Genomic DNA, 16107 nt, shown 5'->3' with positions numbered 1-16107 from the left:
ATAAATGTTACATTTATGAGAAATACAGAATGAAATGTGGAACATGGGGAGAAACAGTGCAGAAAAAAAAAAACGAAGTAAGGATACTGTCACTGCTCACCAAACCAAAGCACATAACAGGATTGTTAAGTTCAAAGTGTAACTTTTCGCAGAGGAAAAAGAGCCGACTTTATTATTATAGGCACGCTTAAAACACCATCTGGAAGGAGCTAAAAAATGAGCTTACCACACTGGGAGTGTCGAGATAAAAACAAGTCACTCCAATGTGTGTGTGTGTAAAAAAAAAATGCTGTGGCTCCGTCCTCAAGAGTGGCGGGAGATGAAAAGCACGGCAGGGCTGTGCTCTCGCAGTTTACATGCAAACAATGTGTGACTCATCAAAATTAAAAAACTTTATCTCACCCATCAGACACCCACTCGTTTCCTAAATAAACCCACTAGGTGACTTCTCCTATATGACTCATGAGCCAGACAGTCACATGTACATGAGGGGAAGCTTGTTTTGGTTCTGCTTGTTTTATGCTTTTGCTTTCATGCACATGCCTTAATTCTAAAGAATGCTTAAGAAAATCCCCCAAAATAGAAACTGAAATAGAAAATGTTTCCACTTCAGTTTTTCACTTGGTTGTGTCATCAGACATTTGTCACCTTTGTGGAGAGCTCTACACATTAGCGCTTTAATTTATCAAAAATACATCAGCCAAGCTATTATGCCTCCTCTTTAATGTGTACACACTGATTCAACCTTTGATACAAGATACAAGCCTGACAGAGGTGAGCTCACCAAGGTACTGATGTACTCAACTCTGTGGAAGCCGAATCTTTTTAAAGGAATCCAAAGCCAAGGAACAATCAGTAAAGGCAGGTTTTAAGTGTCAGCGTGACTGCCTTAGACTGAATGCTGGCGCACCGCTATATCATTACAGGGCTAAATGAGAGGGCACATACAAGCCATTTGGTGTTCTCCATTCAACATATCTAGACTTCCTGCTCAGAGAAAGCTCTGAGTTGATTGTGGGGGGCAACTAGGTTTAAGTGACAACCTTTGTTCCTTTTAGTGGTCCATTATACGCCTCAGGCCGGCCCGTAAGACAAAAAGAGTGCTGTGACCCTGATGTGAACCACCTTGGGTCACTCCTGGGTTGCCTTACACCATGCTGTCATGCGTCCTCAGCAGACTTTTAACATCCACTGAACCTCAGCAGGTCTCCTGTAACCCTAAAAGCTCAGAGGAGAGAAGCCCACACACAGTGAAGACAAGCATACATATGCCCACATCACAAACTATCTATGGTGAAATCCCATACAGATGTTATTTAGTTGATGAGAACAGCACACAGACATGGATTGAAAGGTGGGTGAAATTCAATACAGGTGTTATAAGTTAGCTGATCTGCAACACCTTTAGGTCCCACATCATGAAAAGAGATCAGTTTGCTTCAGTTTCCTGCACCCATAACCTCATGTGACTGACATGTTTATCCTTAGAGAGCACGGTACTTCCCTGACGAGATCCACAGGCTCAAAGTACCGAGAATTTCCCAGGACATGTGATAAGACTTGGCCAATGAGTAACAGACTTGGCACACAAGTTGACACATAAATGCGCTCACGTGCCTACACTTCCTATAAGCATAGAGAAATATAAGATATGAGCTTCAGAAAGAGAGAAAGGAAGCCACATCAAGCAACCAATGCTTAGATTAACACGCAGGGTGTGTGGAAGCTTTGGAAACTCTTCTATCTCATGACCAGAGTTATTAATAGGTCATAACGAAAGGAAACTGGTGTTGGAAGAACTGGGATTGTCCCATCTCCACAATAACAGCATTGTTTTTCAAAGGTCAGAAGTTAACAACATTTAATCGCTGAAATTTCACAGAGAAAAAAAAAAAAAAGAAAGGAGAAGAGAACATGTGAGGACATGTCTAAAATAGCGTAGAGTTTCAGACCAAACATTGAGGAACTTTAAACAAAGAAGTACACAAATACTCTAGAAATAAAACAGCTATGACCAGAAGTAGTATCATTTTTTTATTTTTTATTTTTTTAAAAGAAAGGGAAGAGGATTATGTTCCCATGAAAGCCACTAACATTTTGGGTGGGACTGAACAATTAGCTAACCTCAAACCACTGTGACTCGTCCAACCCCTTACCCATTGATCCTTGTCATTGTTAATAAGACAGACCACTGACTGATGATAAGCATGTCTCCGAGTTTGTTTTCATCCATTTTGAGCTGTCACATTCCACCCTCTCTGTGCATTTTGTGGTGGTTTCTAATTACCTGCTAAGAGATAGAGGCTGGTGAGCATGTGAAGGGCCATATGGCTAAGTAGGATATCAAGCCTCTGCGGGCTAAAGACGCCTCAGCCTTCCTCAGAGGAACACAGCTGGCCATTGTTTTAAGCAGAGGCAGAAAAGGTTCTGGGAAAGGTTGAATCACACTGGGGCAAAGTGGGATCCTGTGGGGAGTTTTAACACTCCCCACACACACCAGAGTCAACAAGGCCTCCAGTAGTGTCATTCAACAGCCATGGATGACCAATTAGTTCCCCGTCCACCTTTACGTAATCCCAAAGGATCGGAGGGTCAGAGGGGTAACCTCCTAATGGCCAAGGTGAGGTACAGGAAGAGTCAGGAGGAACCTGAGAGGCAGAGTCGCCACAGCAGAGCCTTTGAAACCCAGCAGAGTTTGTCTTGTTTATAAGCAGCTGGAATGTAGTGGTTCTGCTTGTTATTAACCACAGACAACACTCTCTCACATGCCTCTCATGCATGCACATTTAAGCTCTCAACCATAAGAGGCGTTGCAGTCTTTGATGGCCTGGGGCCTAGATCTGTTTTAGGAAAATGAAATGAGCATTGGAGCAGAGTGGAGCTCGGTGGTGGTGGTGGTGGTGAGCACACAGAAGGACACTAAGATGGCCTCAGTGGCACTGTGCCAGGGGAAACAGAAGAGGCATGTCTGGAATCTGACTTGGAGGAAAGAGATGGTGGTTTGGATGAGGCCACAACGCACAGCACATGATGGGGTCTCTGAATGACTTACTGTTAGGGCCCGTTCTGCACCACTAACCCTAGCATGAAGGGGGGGCCCGGCGGTGTCGTGCTCTGTAATGTAACTGACCGTGCTCCCCATTTGGTAGCGATTTGCTGAAATGGCTGGGCACGGTTCACAGGCAGCAGTATGGAAACATGGGACATATGGAATGTTCAGATAAGTGAGAATGAAAATAAAAAAGCAGTCTGAGTTCAGTCGGAGCGGTCAAAAGTCAAAATAATCCTGTGAGTTCTCATAGAGGAAGCATTTGAAAGTCATTACGACTCACTACGCCACATGCTGCGATGACTATCACATTTCCCCACTTCTCTCCTGGTAATATGATCCACTAATGATTAAGCACAAATCCCTCTCCAGACTTACAGTAGGGGCTACTGAAGGTTTGGTCAGGCTTACCTCTGTGGGTCTTTACTGCCATCTGTGCTGTGTTCGCTGCTGCTTCCGTCTCCCTGCAATCTGCTGTCCAGTGCTGGCTCCAGCTCGGGGTTGGCAGCCTCTTCGTTGCTCTCCAGTCCTCTGGGGACAGGGATATCTCCGTCCGGCTCGGGCAGAGGGGTGCAGCGCCCTTGGCTCCCTGCGCTGCTGATACTCCCCGTGGTCCCGTGGTGGGGCCTGTCCGCGCCCCCTGCAGCCCGCTTGGCCTCAGTGCATCTCCTCATGGCCTGGAGCTGGGAGAGGGGGACTATATCGGCTCCCTGGGGTCGATGCCAGACGGTGCGGCGCCCAGTCGAGTTGTAGTAGTAGAAGCGGCCACTTTGGTGGTCAAACAGCTCCCACCACTGGTTGCCGTCTGCCTGGCGGACGGGAACTCCTGGGGGAGGATCCCAGCCGCACTCGCCAGTGGTCAAGTTCACATACATGTGCTCACGGGAGCGTGGCTCCAGGATCTCCACCCAATCAGAGCTGAATGAGAAGAAATCAGATAAAGAGTGAAGTGTTATTTGCATCTGAAAATGGCAACAGATTACTCAGCAACAGGATACGATGATGAAGGCCACGGTCATGCCTGAGTACTAATCAACGTGACAAGCAGTAAACAACTCACACTGTTTGACAGACTGAGAGGCCCAAATATGCCCACTTGCCCATATGGAGAGAGTGTTAACGTTTGTGTCCCCTACATGTAACCATCTGCATGTGTGTGTGTGTTTGCTATGATGTCATCTCTTTGGTAGGTGACGAAGCAGCGGGAGTCGTAGCGAATGAGTGTGTTTCCTGAATCAGGGGAGACAGGTGCACACACTCAGTGAGACACCAGGCATGGAGTCAGCAGGGCCCAAAGAGAGGCATACGCTCCGAGTGCTACGAAGGCACAAAACCACCGAGCTTAACTACAATCACAGAGTGACAACAGCCAGCTCAGCACAATACACACAGACAACAGAAAGGAGACAGTGCAGAGGGGAGGCGCAAAAAAAAAAGAGAGAAGCAGAGATAGAAATAGAGAGAAGGACAACCCAGTTTGCAGGAAAGTACACATACAACGGGTACAGATAAGAGGGACAACCAATTACACACAATTAGGCTATGATCTGAATTTTAAGGAAATTAAAGGACACTATCTGTGATCTGTGTTGAGCAGAGTGTGTTGCATACTGTAACTGAATGCTATCAAAACGTTTTACAGGTGTTATAGGCTATAGCGTTCTAAATAAAAGCAGGGTCAATAAATATATTTTACAAATAAGCACAGACTTAAGTTCGCTGGCGATGTATATCAGGTCATGGCACCCTTTAGAGAGCTCCATTATGTCTCCTCCTTTGATCTAGTTCCCTAACTGTGCCAGCAAATCCACGTGGGAACAGGAACACTGCATACAGCCGACAAGAGTCCTTTACCAAGTCTCAGACACAGTAAATGTCGAGATCAGCGCCAGAAGAAGGACTCAACGCTCCTTTATAGTCTCTTGTAATGACCACTTGAGGATCCTGGCATGGATAGGTCATTTCTCTTCTTCAGTATCTCACCCAACTCGAACCTAGACTCTTAGAGAGAACAGCGCCAGTGGGGAGGAATTAGTGTCACGACAATCCCCCAAAGGTTTGGCCCTTTTCCCAGCTTTCTCAGGACAGAAAAGTCTTTCTTCTCCCGGTCACAGTTGTTTATGGTATGAACCCGCCGTCCAAACTACCTGTTATGATCAGAAAGAACGCGAAGCTAAGCATGGATAAGAAGAGTGCCCACAATGTCCACCAAGTACCGACATTCGTTCTTCATCTGCCTGCCAAAACCCACCCAGCGTGCACCCCCAGCCTCAGAAATAGACACAGCAGAGCGTGGTGCCAGTTGGGTCTGCCAGGGTTACAATGTCACCGTGTTGAGGACGACTCACTGGGAACAACAGCTGCTCTCTGTTTTAACTGCAAAGCCTTCAGTAATGTTGACGTACCTGTTCATCGAGTATCAACCTATATCTCTTTTATGTGCTGCCAGCAGCAACAGCCTCAGGTAATCCAGGGGCAACAATTTAACAGCCAGTTAACATAGAAAGGGCATGGAAAGAATATAGGAGCCTCACACATACGGTCCACCCATGTGTCCCAGTGCTCTGTGCTGGGAAGCCATCTGTCCAATCCCTCACACCAGGCAAGCAGCCCTGACCTTAGTAGACTTGTCATGTAGAGGGATTTCATACTATATTTTTAACCAACCGGGGATGACAAGAGGATGAAAGAGGAAATTTAAGGTGAGGCAGTTTGATTGTTATCAATGCTGAAGGCAGCAACAACCTTCTTTCCACACAAACCGTAGATACTGCTGTACTCAATCAGGGCTCCTGGGTGCTACTATTTTGATTGCACATGCACCCAAAAATCTGTCAAGTGTGACCAAACGTTTTCAATGGTTGCACTGTGCGTCTGAAATGAAGTTTCTGAATTAGTCTGTTTTTAGTTTCTTGTTGCGTGTGCTGTGAGTGACAGGAGGAAAAACATGCATTTGTACCTTTACTGCTGTTTACAATTATTTGCATTATGTGTCAAAGGTGGGTCGGCAGCCTTCCTAAAGGGGCCAGTTTTTGACTAGTTGGGAAAACCAAAGCATCATTATTTGACAAGTTAGGAGAGAGACTCAAAAATCTACTTTTCTTACATAGGACCTTTAACAACTTAGGCATATCTAGCACCCAAATTAAAAAAAAAACTGGGCGCACCAGTGCAACCGCTGTGAAAATTAGGTTAGGTTTCTGTTGGGTTTCTGCTAATTGGAAACTGGAATTAAAAATTGACAAGAAAGATTGCAATCTACATTGTGATTTTGAGTGAATACACCGCTAAATGAAGTGCAAAAAACACTTCCATGAATGTGTTTGTTTGTGTCATACTGGGATTCAGTGTAGCAGAGCAGTGTTTATTACAGTCTGCCTCCCTACAACAGAGGCAGGTCCCACAGTGAGGCCCAACTTTTAGAAGATAACTTTCAGACTGATTAGATGCGCAACACTTCATGGGCAGGCAGCCTAGCGAATAATGGGGCATTCAAAGCAGAGGCCAAACAGTCAATACTACCCCACACATATCAGATCCTTCATCCTTTTAGTGCTCCTGGCCTCAAAAAGGGGCCTCCCCCAGTCTGAGAAACTGATCTCTCCATGCTGCATTCCTTGTTATTTAGCCTTGTGTTTGTCATCACTCTCTGTAAATGCTTTGCTTGTATCTGAATCAAAATAAACCAATCCCTTGTGAACATGGAGTGAGGGAGAGCTGAGGCTGTGTGTCCCTCTCTGTGTGTTTTCTGAAATCCCAAAATTCCACAGCAGTGATGACTCCGGGGAAACCGGCACAGAATCTAAAATGCTGGATGGTATCCTGAACACCCCAACAGGAAACCAGGGTTTGAGGGTCAACTGCGGAGGCCGTGGCTGACGGGTTTAGCAGCACGGGGTGTAGTGGCTGCATATGGAGCGTTCCCTCTGCGTAAATAAACAGCAGTGAGAGCTGGGAGCGAGCCTGCTGGGATCTGTTGACACGAGCAGATAAGCAGGAAGACGGACCAGTGTTCAGGTTCTGAAATTCCTGGAACATCACATTTGGGAGTATTCAAACAATGTGAGTGATGACCATTACATGGGTTTGTTTAATACAAAGGGACTTGTCCTTTACCGGGACTGAATTCAACACACTTTCAAATGAAACCTTATCTTCACCGTGATGACATACTCTATATTCTCAAAAGTGTTTCCACTGTGTGAAGTGGGCATCCTAAAAGTTAAGTGAGCACATGTGATAGATATCAGATTGTAAGTTACTACCTTTAATACCAATGAAATGAACTTCAACTTTTCCTGACATGAGAGGCAAACATTAAAGCATAGCGCAGGACTCCAAACAACCGGCGGAGCCTGCCTCATGCTGCACATGTTCATAAATGGTTTGGAATGCAGTCTGCACCAGCTCAGCGGAGTTTAACTCCAACAGAAATGTTTTATATTGAACTAAAATTAACTTAGACACACACACACACACACACACACACACACACACACACACACACACACACACACACACACACACACACACACACACACACACACACACACACACACACACACAGAGTCCTGTGACTGAAGGACATAGCACCTGATTTACCTCTGGGGAATCTAATTGAAGCAGACTTGTGTGCCAGGGACCCGTGTTATGTGTTTGAGTGGTCCTAAGCCAGCTCTTGACTGCCTTCAGTAAATATGTGAACACAGAGAGTTAACAAGTTTTTGGTTTTTACCGACTCCACAAGAAATGTGCCCAGAAATAGTAACATGTAGTTGACACAAGCCTTTCTCAAACAGAATCGAAAGCATCTCCATCTAACTTACACTGCTTCACCCAGCTCTTGTAGTTGTATCATTCGTCTGGTAATGTCAGTCAATTCTGTTTTAAAGAACTGTCCACAGCTGTGAAAGAAAGATTTTACCCCTGTATGAAGTAACACACTCTGCTCTCCCATGGCACACAGAATCTTTGTCTCCCATTTGGGTCAAGGAGAGGCTACAATACCCTATGGTTATTCCACAGCCACTAAAAATAAAGCTTGTCAAGTTGTAAAAGAGAAATCTTAGTAAACAGAGGCAGCCACTGAGACCAAAGACGTGCACACAAGCACACCTTCGTAACCACCTTGTTGCTCCCAGTGTGCCAGAGGTCTCCTTCTGAAGGAGAAATACTTCATCTATCATCCACAATTTACAGTCAGCTCCAAAAATAGCTAGAACTGAGAGCGGTTTCCCAGAGCGAGGGAAACAACAGAATATAGCTCATGGAATCTGCCCTATTGTTCGAAGCCAATGCCAAAGTGTAAATGGCACTTTTCCCAGCAACGGTAAACATAGAGGACTGGACAATACGCTCAGTAGAAATAGGGCAGCAAGCAGCCTTGTGTCATTGTCCAGCTTTGGATTACAAACAAACTCAAATACCAGTGTGGTTGCTGATGTCGTCCAAAAGATAAACGACACAGAGAGAGAGAGAGAGAAAAAAAGATTGTTTTCTCTGCGTAACATAAAGTTTTGAACAAACTATGGCTGCAGTGTTTCATCAGATAATCTATTAATGGCTGAAATGCAACTTTATGCTTCAGTGCCATTGTGGCATTTCTGATGAACAGATAGGACGCTTTCAGAAGCCGAGCCAAATGGGGGTATTACTGCTTTCATTTCACTATAAACTTAAGGTGAGAAAACAGACAGAGCCAGCGATACGGCTTAGCCCTGTTTAACAATTAGGACTCTTGTAAGGTAACCTCTAACCTTTTCCAACAACAGACTATTCTGCGCTGTTACTTGTGACCGTCCCTTGTGGAACAGTTCTCACACAGGGCCTGCCATTCATCGAGGAAACCTTAGCGCTCTGTTCATCAGGCATGGCAACAAGTACCAAAGTCCACCCTGGCTGGTATATATTTACAGATCTGCTATTTCCTATTAAGAAGCATAAACCACCCTTTCTCCTCAGTTACTGGCCTTTAAGCTAGTCACCGCTCGGAGAAGAGGAAGGATTTAAACTCACCTGGTGGCACAGGTACAAAACTATCTACAACGTTGAGAAACCGCTGGCAATTTGCTCTCACGGAGCAAGTAGGGGCCTGTAATTCAATATAATACAAGGACTGATCCGCCAAAAGCTGACTTCTGTTTGGTTATGCATAAACCATGTACAAAGTCTATTCAGCATGGCTGCTAGGCAACCTGCTTATCTAAATATTGTAAAACAAGACCGGGGACACGGACCGACTACTGAGTGCTTGGCAGTGCTTCCAGTAGCTGTGACAAACGAAGAACGTTAATCGTGAGGCTGGCATGTCGAGTGCCGTGGCCACAATCCTGTGTGCTGGAGTGTAGAGGGCAGCAGCTCTAGTGTGAGTAGCCCAGTCAGCCGGGGGCACAGGACATGACTGTACTGAAACAAATGGAAAGGCCATTTAAAATAAACAAAAAAGTTAATATCTGAGTCATCTTTTAATTCACATTCTTTCCTAAATAATTAGATGGTATTCACAGCGGTCATTTTCCTTTGACTTCTCAAGGCTGAAATGTTGCACAGCCGTGTTCTTGGTTGCAAGTCTCATAAACACAGAGAAAAAAATTGTATCATAGATTACAAATAACATATTGTTACTACCTGACTGATCAGAAATGTAAAAGGTGGTGGACAGTGAAACTCCATCAATCAGGCCATATCTCCAGTTAAAACAACAGATCACCTGTTATCTTCTGTTAGACAGCAACTAACGTTAGCACTGTACCGCTTTCCAGCAAACATCCCTATCTGATAGTGTTACATGATGTGATAGGAATCTTAGCTAGTAAGTGGTTGAATCCAGTTATCACAAATGTTATTTCAATGTGAAATATGGCCTAATGTTGCTCCATATTTTTACTACCCATCATCTTTTCAGTAAAGAAAATGGCCGTCGTGTATATGGTCTATTGATATGGATGATCATTTTACAGGCCACACAGAATGCTTTTTAATGCGTGGCGACTGGGTTGCTGAGCTGCTGTTGCTCACTCACATGTTTGTGTTCACATGGGCTGCGTTACTGCTACAGCTCAGCTCCTGTCTGCCCTTTCTGTGTACATGGAGTTGGACTTTGATAACTATCAAGAAATAGGATGACTTGATTTTCCTTAACTCAGTTTAAAGAGTGAGACGGTGGGAGAGGGAAACGGAGGGAGAGAAAGAAAAAAAGCACAGGAAGATAAAACTGCCCTTCACCAGCTGTGTGTGCTGTCTTCATGTCTGTGACATATTCTACAGATACAGACATCAAGAACTATAGTCAAACGCTGGTAAGATGTCGATATGACTGTCTACAGGTCCTTATCGGGCCTATTTTTGCTGAGAACTGTGCGCGTGTTGTGGTAAAAATAGGCAAGACTGCAGACTTGCTTGGCAGCCTCGTGGGAAGTGCAACTCGTGCATCCAGTGCTGCTGTTCTAACCTGTTAACATGGACACTGAAATGAAAAGCGAGTGGTAACGCCACGCAGCAGTGCTGCACAGGCGTCCGGTGTGTAGGAGAGCCTGTAGCTACTTTAGTGGATCGAGAAAAGTTGCGTACCTTCAGCCATTTGTCCGTCTTTTATGGTGAAGGACAATGAATAAAAACCTTTAAAAAAAAAACCTGGCTTGAATAAAAACTTTTAAAAAGCCGCAGGTACACAATCAATCAGAAATGTTTAGTACTACAAGCCCGATCACCAAAGTCCCTGTAGTTTTGGGAAGGAGTATCCCCTGAGCAAGACCTTTTTGGGTATAGTCCCCTGGACTTCATTTAGAAAGGGGAAAGTTCCTGCGTCGAAAAGTCAGTTGTAGATGACGCACATCTCCCCAAAAAATCTACAAGACATGGCAAGAAATTATAGGTCAGCTTTGTCTCCTGCGTTTCCTCCTGCATGTTTCCACTGCCAGCAGTGTTTGTTGATCGTGACGGACATGAATCAGGTTTGACAGAGGCTGATCTGACTCTTATCAAAAAGATAACTCAGCCTTTGTGAATAAATGTTTGTTTCCTGGAAGTCTCAACTGAACCAAATGTTTCTGTTGCAAACAGAGTTGGGACGAGATGTATGTGGGCCGTCTCTGTGCAGGATGTGTGTGTGTGAGTGTGAGTGTGTGAGAATAGGCTCCTACGCTCCGCCCTTGTGTCCAGAACAATCAGAGGGGAGAATGCACATGTTTCAGATGACAGAAAAAGGCCCTGCACCTGTCACACACACACATTCTTTGGCCCTTTTGTTTAACACCTCTCGTTCCTGTCGTGTCACCAGGGTTAAAGGTCGGTAGAACTGAAGGTACAATTGGTCCCCGTCTGTGAGTGTGTGTGTGTGTGTCTTGCATGTAATTTAACGACAAACAAACCAGCATAAAGACTGCTGAGCCTGTTACGGGGTAATGGACTTCAGAGAGGCAACCAGGAGCTTGTCCCCGCAGAAACCCTCATAAAAGTTAATGCTCTGGGTTAGGATGCTGTATATTTATCTTGTTCTCTGACTTTAATAGTGATGTGCTCTGTTAACCAGACCCACCAGGCTGCACGCTGCCCAACTTGTTTCCGCTTTTGTCCCTTGTTAGAATGTCTTCAGGTTTATTTATCACTCTGTTGACTCTATGCTAACGTTAAATGCCAGTTACTGTTTTTGTTCTATATATATATCTATATATATATATATATATATATATATATATATATATATATATATATATATATATATATATATATATATATATATATATATATATATATATATATATATATATATATATATATATATATATATATATATATATATATATATATCTATATATATTCTAGGGCTGCTTTGCCTTGCAGCCAGGTTATTCATCTCCTATACAGACCCTGAGGAGTTCTGATGATAAAAAAAAAATGAAACACTGAATTGAACATCTGTCATTCCAATGGGCCTCTGACGAACATCAGACAAACATTTTCCGGTTGTAGCTTCTTAAATGTGAGCGCTTGTTGCTTCTCTTGGTCATTGGTTTTAGACTTTTGGTCTAAGAGAAGCAATATGAAGATGTCACTTTGGGTTTTGAAAGTCTGATGAGCATTTCTGAAATGTTTTTTTTTTTACCTAAACTAAACAATTAATCCTGGTAAATTAATCAGAAAAAACATTAGTTGCAGCCCTATTTGCATTTTAACATGGATGTCACATGTGGACATAAGAACAGTGTTTTCAAATAGATCCACATTATTACTTGGAACATGGCCTTATACCTTTTTCCCTTTACTGAACCCCTCCTCCCCTTTCCTCTTTACTCCCAGCCCTCAGCAGCAGTTGTCAGTATCCATTCCTCACTCATCGTGTGCTGACATTGGCAAACAAGTTTGGGGGTCGTCTTTCAAGGCGAGACTCGTCAGGCACGATAGAGCCGGCCTTATGTGAGCTGACCCAGGCACCGAGCCAGCAGGTTGCCATGGAGGGGAAGAGAGGTAAAGCACTTTAAGACCAAACAGCCGGGCATCCACATGCCTGGCAGCGAGAACAAGGCTGGGAGGGTGAACAGAGGGGGAGAGTCCTGAGCTCACTCTGTCACCTGATTCATCTCCAAAAGGCCTGCGACGGATAAGACACTAACAAGCTGTTAATACTGGGTGCAACAGTTCTGTGTTCTTCTATGACCGTACCAATCTAAAAACAAACAAACAAAAAAAAAAACAGTAACAACACTGTACAGACCCATGATGTGCCAGATATCAAAGAGAAGGGCTGAATCCCTGACACATGCAGTGTGTCTCTTGCTGCAGGAGTAAGAGCAAAGAAAATCAACACTGCCAATTTCTGTAAAATCACTCGCAAAAATTCCCCTGTAGGCAGGTGACAACAAGGAAATGCAATCAGCACTCTATAAAAATGAATAAATATACTTCGATGAATGCTTTCATTTTGTCTAGTATTGGCTGAGAGTTGCGTGATTGGCAGTGTGAGTCACTGGAGTGACTGCACACGCCTAAAACCGCAAAAACCAGACAGCCTGGTTTAGTCAGTGTGCTATATCCTAGACTTGTGTGCGCATGTGTGGTATTGCTGGGCATGGGGTCTATTTTAAAACCCTGGCATGGTAAAAAAAAAACGCAAAGTGGACTTTGGATTGTGAAGCTTTTTCTGCACATTTCCAATCTGTACTCCGTCTTCAGCACAACAAAGTAGATGGAGACAAGCAAATTAATACACTGACCTGACAAAGAAGTCAGAAATGTCTTAATTTTGGCTGCAGTCAGTAACTGATACTTATCTGTTACTCGGTCTCAGGGCTCTCTGGTTTTGGAATAAAAATGGTTACCTAGTTGACAAGAATGTCCTGTGATGACGCACAGCCATATGCATTACAAAGCCTGTGAAATGCACCCTATTCTGAAGCCTGTGAAGGTACAGGACAATGCAGACTATTGTCAGATCAACAGGCAGAGTTCATTCGACGAGAACTCTCTGTGTTGCCTCCGACACAGGGGGGGCCCAACCAATCATAGCCACGGCGGGGGAGGAGCTTGGGACATGTATACGAGGTCTGGGGTGACCTCCTTCAACAGCTGCCCTAATCCAGAACTAGAGACAGTTTCCCCTCTCCATTGGCACAGGATTAGACCGGATCTCACAAGGTCGCCCAGCCACCTTCAGCAAGGCCCGTCTTTCCCATGCTGCTTTCCAACTAGCGATTTTACATGGCCAAAGTGAATTAATTTCCTAAAGCAGCCTAAAGTGTTCACCCCCGCTGCATCAAACCGATTCTACATGAGATTTGAGATAACAGTGCCTACCTCTCCGCCGGTTCCAGCAGAACATTTTTGTGTTGGCAGTCTTGAATGTTGCTTCAGATACACTCGCTGTAATCCGCCTACAAACTAACCACAGAGAAGCAGCGCTCTGTGATTTCTGTATACAGAGTATTGTCTTGTCCAGCCATCCTCTCTCTTCTCCCACGAATGCTGCAGCTTTCAGGAGAAATGCTGGGAACTTCCGGCCCCCTTACCGCTCCGCTGCACAGCCACCGTCTGTGTGAGACACTACTCAGCAACAGGGTCAATAAATTCCCTTTTATAGGGGTAAGGCCTGACCAAACAGAAGTCCCTGTCCTTCCTAAAATCCACCCCTTTCCTGTGCTGAGGAGCACATGGAGATTTTCAGGTCAGACAAGACTCTGGACGAGAGTGAACATGTGCAGGAGAAGCTGAGGACAGGACCAGGGTGTTTACCACTCACAGGCCGGCCTATCTGTCCAGTACACCAGCTGTCGGATTGGGAACAATGGGGTCACTTGTCCAAACAAGAGAAATGGATGAACCTATTAGGATGTATTTGTTCTTAATAACCCTCCACATTCATTGTCCAAACTTTATCATGTCAGATCGTTCCAGGTCTACATGTTATAAATGAAGACGTGTCTTGCACAGCGTTTGGAAAAACACACTCAAGCATTCAGTCCCCGCCATCTGCGTGCTGCCCAAATCACATTTCCTATTACTTGTCTGTGACCATAAGGAGCAGTTTGTAACTTCATTTTGAGCTGGACCACACCATTGCCCCGAATCCTCCCCTGCTGACATGACAAACGAGGCCAGAGTCTAATCCCAGAGCAGAGTTACAGGGTGAGTCGGGGGTCAGCGGCTGGCTGAGGAGCCACACAGGAAAGAAGCATCCAGATTGTCCTCTGGAGGAAGTGAAGGTGCAGACAGGCCCGCCAGGTTTAGAAGTGCAAGAAAAGCCTGGTGAAGATGTTAACGCTGGGTCTGTGGGGCCCCTGACGGGAGAATTGGGGTGGATTATAATTTAAGAGGCCATCAGTGGGGATCAACGGTGTAGGGACAGATTAACATCTCCTAATGACAACAGAGATTTAGGTGGGGATGGTGGGAGACGACTGGGCCGCTGCTGCATTTTAAGGACAAAAACCTTTGTTTTCTAGGTAGACTTTGAGTATGCCTCAGTTTTGTCTGTTTCAGTTTTACTCTTCTGTGTGTGATGACTGTGTTTAATGAGCTTTACATCTGTAGAGCTTGTTTTGTGCAGTGTGACAATTTCAGATTTTCCTTCTCTGTCTTTTCCTTCCAGATACAGATTGTAAATGCCAACTGATATTTCAGTTGGCCCATACTGATCCATCTCAGATATCAGAACCAGTGTATGTTGCCCGATGTGTGCCAAAATGAGAGCTGTTTTTTTATGAATTATAATGCAGAGAAAGAATTAAAAAAAATGCATAACTAATAAATTCCCAGTAAAGTTTACCAATTTAGCACACTTTTAAAACAATTAAGTGTATTGTTACAAGGTAAAATATCCTGCCTCTGCTACATCTTTGTCCCATGTGTCTGATTACCACATTTGAATCATCATTGCAAAAAAAAAAAAAAAGACTACCAGCTGATATCAAGATTTTGACTTACTAATAAATATCAGTATCTCTCTGGTAAATTGCAGTCCTTTGGCTGTGCTGCAGCATTCTTTCTCTGTAACTGATCACCACTCTGAGGTCTAAGTGTCCCCAACACTATCCGATGTCACAAGTAACGGCCAATCAGCAATGAATAATCTGAATTTGCGAAGTAACTTGTTGCCAAATATATGTATTTTAAGTTTACTGGAAGCATAAAGTAGCAGAGAAGTACCTCAAAACTGTAAGTATGATACGTGCGTAAATTTACATTCCATTATTAGTTATTCTAAAGGGGTTTTATAAGATTTTTTTTCTCCTGTGAATGTATATTGGTTCCAAATATCTGTTATCAGTCTCCTAAATGAATAACAATCAGTATTAGTTAATAAAAAAAAAATCTTAAAAAAAAAAAACAAGCAGTATTAGTATGGGCGCTGAAATAGCCATCGGTCAACCCCTAGTATTGTTCTTGTATGTATCACTGCTGTCATCGTTGTGTGGCTCGGAGCAGGTGAAACCCATCCAAACATGAACAAATGCACACAGAGAAGGAATGCCATAGACCTTTACAGTCGGTCGTAATTTAAAAACAAATATCAACCAGTGTCAATTTGCTGACATGCTGGAGAAATTAGATTCATACAGGTCTGC

General features: G+C 44.1%; 1 protein-coding gene across 4 annotated transcripts in view; it reads right to left on the bottom strand.

Annotated features, from left to right (window-relative positions):
• Positions 1 to 16107, bottom strand: part of zgc:92107 (uncharacterized protein LOC492329 homolog) — a 36728-nt gene that overhangs the window by 18292 nt on the left and 2329 nt on the right. For 2 of the 4 annotated variants that reach the window (XM_037101301.1, XM_037101302.1), the window contains exon 2: positions 3461 to 3967. In XM_037101301.1, the coding sequence (XP_036957196.1) occupies positions 3461 to 3967 (507 nt within the window). Of the gene's footprint in view, positions 1 to 3460; positions 3968 to 9064; positions 9201 to 13840; positions 13980 to 16107 lie in introns of those variants that run through there. The other 2 variants (XM_037101304.1, XM_037101303.1) reach the window with 2 other exon arrangements.

This window comes from Acanthopagrus latus, chromosome 6 (assembly GCF_904848185.1).
Source record: "Acanthopagrus latus isolate v.2019 chromosome 6, fAcaLat1.1, whole genome shotgun sequence".
In the NCBI taxonomy this organism is placed as follows: Eukaryota; Metazoa; Chordata; class Actinopteri; order Spariformes; family Sparidae; genus Acanthopagrus; species Acanthopagrus latus.
This window is presented reverse-complemented; position numbering and strand designations above follow the sequence as displayed.